The 5380-nt window shown below is 42.2% G+C and overlaps 1 protein-coding gene across 1 annotated transcript in view; it reads right to left on the bottom strand.

The window, feature by feature from the left end:
* The window catches only part of LOC106532159 (CTP synthase 1), a gene marked incomplete in the record, with an annotated part of 28398 nt that overhangs the window by 6682 nt on the left and 16336 nt on the right, over positions 1–5380 (bottom strand). Inside the window, 7 exon segments of the mRNA XM_014028173.1 lie at positions 129–223; positions 757–845; positions 1032–1164; positions 3860–4011; positions 4084–4164; positions 4317–4400; positions 4519–4635. Of these exon segments, the coding sequence (XP_013883627.1) occupies positions 129–223; positions 757–845; positions 1032–1164; positions 3860–4011; positions 4084–4164; positions 4317–4400; positions 4519–4635 (751 nt within the window).

Below are 5380 nucleotides of genomic sequence, written 5' to 3' on the forward strand. Positions count from 1 at the left end.
CACACACACACACACACACACACACACACACACACACACACACACACACACACACACACACACCGGGTGAGGCACGGATGATCAAGTTGTGTTTTTATGATGAATGAAGACAGACAGCTGTCCTTTACCTAAGAAGGGTTTTTTCTGTTTCCTGGCCCAGCTGATGGCCTGAATCTTCCCTTCAGTTCCTCTGACGCCAAAACCTCCTGGAACAAGGATGCCACTAAAATCCAAAGAAAATAATCTTAGACCAACTGAAAACAGCGAACAGCCAAGTGTTTCATGTAGGGTTACAGTCAGAAGTTTCCATACGTCACAAATGTTTTCATTTAAGTTCTTTTAGTGGATTATCAACAACATTTTAACACTGAATTTAACAAACAGAACCCAGTTCTGATGTGTGTCTTGTTTCAAACATCTGATCATCAACATTTTCTGGGCTCCTGAACCATTTCTACTCCTTCATTCTGAGGATCGTTCAGTTTTAACAAAACCTTCTCGTGTTGGCAAACAGTAACTACCAGCTACAGTCCATCATATCACAGGAAGTTAATAGGTCTGGCTTTTCAAGTTAAAACACTTTCTAGAACCCTAAGCGAACATTTGTAATATGAGCCTATATGTGAATTACCTGTGTGGATCAGAGAACAACTGAAAGAGAAGAATTTGCGTATATTTGTAAACTCCACAGATGAATGTGTTGTTTGTGTGCATAATGTGTTCAAACAGGACTTTGTGTTGCTTTGTAGAACTCACTCAGCACTGCAGAGTTTCTGCCAGGCCTCGTGGTACTTCACTGGTTCCTCCTGTAAAGTTCCTGGCTCCAAATTCGCTGAATCTATGTACTGATAAAAACAGACACAAAATACTTCAGTTTAAGAGCCGAGTCCAACTTTTTTACAGTTTCATTACAATCCATCCAGTCATTCACCAGATATTTTGCCAACAAACAGATAAATTAAGGCTCGCACAGTCACAGCAAAAACCAGAAACAACAGYGTAACATTAATGAGGAGGAGCTTCAGCCGTACCTTCACTTCCAGCTTGTGGCTGATGGCGAGAGCCGAGTGCTCCAGAGCCTTGATGACAGAAGCGTAGGAGTCAGAAAACTTTGTGTATTTCCCCACCAGAGCTATAGAACACTGCTCCAGCAGCCGGTCTGACCTGAGAGGACAACACTAGCGTTAGCATGCTACAGTTAGCATTTTCTGCCAGAACACTGAGAAACAAACAGCTGCTGAAGTTTATTTCAACTGAAACTGGACTGTAAAGTGCCGAGACGAGGCTGTGAGTGAGATTGATGTCATGGATAGTTTCAGACATTTCACCAATCATTTCTCAAAAACGCCACACTGTGTGCAGACTTAGCACTGTTGGATCCCAAAACTTCCACCAGGGGTTGTCTTTGCAACAACTAAGCGTCTGTTGCCATTTGAAGACAAATAATGCAACAGTTTCCAGTTTACAGGGTGAGCTTATCAGCCTGGCAGGACAGTAACCATGTTTCCATCAAGGCTTTTTGATGCGCATTTAGAAGTGTCGCATTAAAAATGTGACAAAAAGTCGGATGGAAACAGCAAAATTCGGGAAAAAAAATCCTCAATTCGCTAAAAAGTTTTTACGCTTGCTTGAGGTGGTTTTTGGATGATTCGCAAAGTAGTTAATGTGCAAAACAGGAGATGGAAACACGTTTGCCAAATAAATTCTGACGTAGCGCATATTTACCTCACGTGACGTTCAGCTGTTTTTGCGTTCCTGCCTCGTCCCAGATGTTAGCATAAACGCATGAAAACATGGCCCTGCGTAGTTGCACGTGCCTTTCTGCTGCATAGTTTAACATTGCGTTTATTTCCCTACGTCTCCTGGCAGCGTTAAACATAGCCTGTACTAGCTGAATAGATAGAATAATTACAACTTGCCCAATAGCAAGGCATTCACGAAAAAAATCGCTCCATTGTCCCGAGATGATTAGCCTCCGCTAGTTAGCAAGTTTCACTTCCTGTTTACTACCGCAAAGCTTGTCGCCGACGTCCGACATAATGACGTGTTGCTTAGCCTCGTCTGACGTAATCACGCGTTGCGTAGCCTCGTCCGACGTAATCACGCGTTGCGTAGCCTCGTCCGACATAATCACGAGTTGCGTAGCCTCGTCCGACGTAATCACGAGTTGCGTAGCCTCGTCCGACGTAATCACGAGTTGCGTAGCCTCGTCTGACGTAATCACGCATTGTGTAGCCTCGTTTATTTGCATCAGTCGAGAGGGAAACTAGATGGAAACAGTCTAGATTCAAATTTTTATTTAATATTTTGCGAATTTTGAAAAGTTCGATAAAAATTCACTGTACAACTGAAAGGAAACACGATTAGTGGGAGAGGATAAAGACTTCTGTAATGGAGGAATATGCAATCAAGGAAACAAAGGAAGGACCACAGGAAGCTAAAGATGAAGTGGAGATCATTTAAAACAACTGTTCATCTTGCTGCTATCGTGTTCTGAGGCAATACAACCTCCTTATAAATACATAAAACATCATAGGGCTTGGACAAAGAAGCTTTTCCACTAAATTTAATCAAAAACAAGCTTAGGACCTCTCTTTCACGCTCATGGCTCTTCAGCCTGATGTAAAGGATTTTCAAAGCTCTAAACATGAGTTTAGTTCTGTTAAATCCATTGTCATCAAATGAAACTATAAAGATGAATCGACAGAGTGAATGCTGACTCAGTTTAGCCTACATGTCACGGTCATTAATGACGTATTTCCGGTACAATTCTTGCCACGCTCCTCTCTTCCACTCCCTGCTTACTGCCTATGTTTTTAGCGTTAGCTGCTAGTACTAGTCAGTGAAAAAGTCACAAAAGTTAAAGCATCTGTGATCTACTGGTACAAAACATGAGTTCTGTTGTGTGTCGTTGTGTCCACTAACCAGCAGGTACGATCGAGTAGTTAGTTTTTATCCTTTCTCCTCTTGATGAGGAGGTGACAGCAGAGGATCATAGCATTACAGGGAAAACTTATCTTTAAAAGCTCACGCTTGTGTTTGTAATCAGCATTTCTAACCTGAGGATATTCAAGAGYCAGCATCAGAAATGAGAAGACGRAGGTTACAAAAGAGAAATGTACATTTATCCCCTTTTACTGCCAAGACGAGAGAGGAAAGACCGCCTCACAGCTAGCAGGAAGCTAACACAGCAGGTAGTACAAGTAGGTGTGTGTGCGTGTTTGTGTTATACAGAGTATGAAATGTTTTTAGGCAACTTTGTCATGAGTTTTATGCAAAAGTAAAACCTTGTTAGTGTATATTACAGCATAGACTAAAGCCAAGTGACGAGCCCCCCCTCCACCGAGTACCGAGAGCCGGAGAACCTCCGCCTGATAATCATTACGTTTTCAGTTCACTAACGTCAGGGAAAACGATCCAAACCAAACAAGTAGCMCATCAATTTAAAGCCCAGACTCTGCTCTTTCCAACAATATAAGTGTCACAGCTCTACGTGAAAAATTCACAGAACAAGCAGCCAAGGAATAGTGAAAAAGGCTAAATTCTSGAACCATAAACACAAACGTCTTTCCTTTGTTTTTATGGCTTTAATCCACTTTGGAGTGATTTATTTCCACTTGGCTGGACCTGTACATCTCCTGTGTTAATGTTGGTACATGTGATATGTAATTCTGTACTGTGGAGATCATTAAGAGTTGTTTTCGGGTGAATAAATCTTTTGCTAACACTGTGTTGACCGTGAACCAGAAGTGATGGGAGAGGCATCAAGTGCTGGACCGGATGTCTGTGGCATTTAGGCTATTAAAGGAACTTTGTTTAAATCCAGGATTAGGAACAAAATTACAATCTGATGGCACACCTGTCTGACATCTCCTTCCACTTGGTGAGCATAGTCCTGGACTTGGTCTCAATGGGCATGTTGAGCCTCCTGCTCAGGTAGCTCACCACGCCCTGGTCCTCCAGGAGTAACGGCACTCTGTAAATGGACGAGACGTCGTGCACACAGATGACCTGGAACGAGGAGGAGGGTTTAGTTAAAGTTTGGACTCGGACTCGTCGCCGGCTGGCGAAGGACGCACTCACCTGCTGAGGTTCTACGTGGCAGAACATTGAGATTTTCTCTTTCACAGAATTCTCCAGAGCGGTGGAACAGCGGCACATAATCTGTCAGCAAAGATGGAAGGGTTAGACTTWAACAAGCTTTTAGAAAGGAAGTGTCTTTATGGAAGAACGGTTCGTTTTAGACTAAAAGGACAGGACTCCTTCACTGACTGATCCTGGAGAAATGAGACACAGAATGTGAGACGTTAACTCACCAGGTCAGGAGAAAGACCCAGTCCTCTCAGCTCTCTGACACTGTTCTGGGTCGGTTTGGTTTTCTGTTCTCCCGTTGCGCTCGGCTGTCAATAATCAACAAGACACACTCTCTTAAAAACACATTTCTCTCCTCCTCCGTGTAAAAGTGTGGGTGTTTGTAGTCCCACTGAGCGTCTCAGCCAGGTGTGAAGCCTGTCCTACCTGTGGGATCAGACTGACGTGGATGTTGCAGAAGTTCTCCCTCTTCACTTTAAACTGGAACTGCCTGAAGGCCTCGACAAAAGGCATGCTCTCAATGTCTCCCACAGTGCCTCCAAGCTGCACATATTAGAAATCACAGTTCTCACAACGGTCCCATTGGCTCCAAGCTATGTACATTTACAACACTACAAAACGTTTTCATCTATCCTGACTCTGGAATGATGCAAAAACATTCACAGGCTGTTGCTTTTTCTGTTAAATAGGCCTGCAACAACAAACCAATTAAATCAATACAAATCCATTTTAAAAAGTGTTGACAACAAACATCATTATGGGTTTGTGTCGGGTGATTTGTGTGTCCCTCACCATGTGGTGGTGACATCAACTTGACCTGCAGAGTGTAGTTAATAAAGGTGAGGACAGTAATAGAGTATGTTTGTGTTAAGATATACAGGTCCTTCTCAAAAAATTAGCATATTGTGATAAAGTTCATTATTTTCTGTAATGTACTGATAAACATTAAACTTTCATGTATTTTAGATTCATTGCACACCAACTGAAGYAGTTCAAGACTTTTATTGTTGTAATATTGTTGATTTTGGCAAAAGTAAAGAAAAACATTAATCCCTATCTCAAAAAATGAGCATATCATGAAAAGTTTCTCTAAATGACTTATTAAACTAATCATCTGAATCAACAAATTAACTCTAAACACCTGCAAAAGATTCCTGAGGCTTTTAAAAACTCCCAGCCTGGTTCATTACTCAAAACCACAATCATGGGTAAGACCTGACTGCTGTCCAGAAGGCCATCATTGACACCCTCAAGCAAAAGGGTAAGACACAGAAAGACATTTCTGAAC

This window comes from Austrofundulus limnaeus, unplaced genomic scaffold, assembly GCF_001266775.1.
Source record: "Austrofundulus limnaeus strain Quisiro unplaced genomic scaffold, Austrofundulus_limnaeus-1.0 Scaffold723, whole genome shotgun sequence".
NCBI classification, from domain to species: domain Eukaryota; kingdom Metazoa; phylum Chordata; class Actinopteri; order Cyprinodontiformes; family Rivulidae; genus Austrofundulus; species Austrofundulus limnaeus.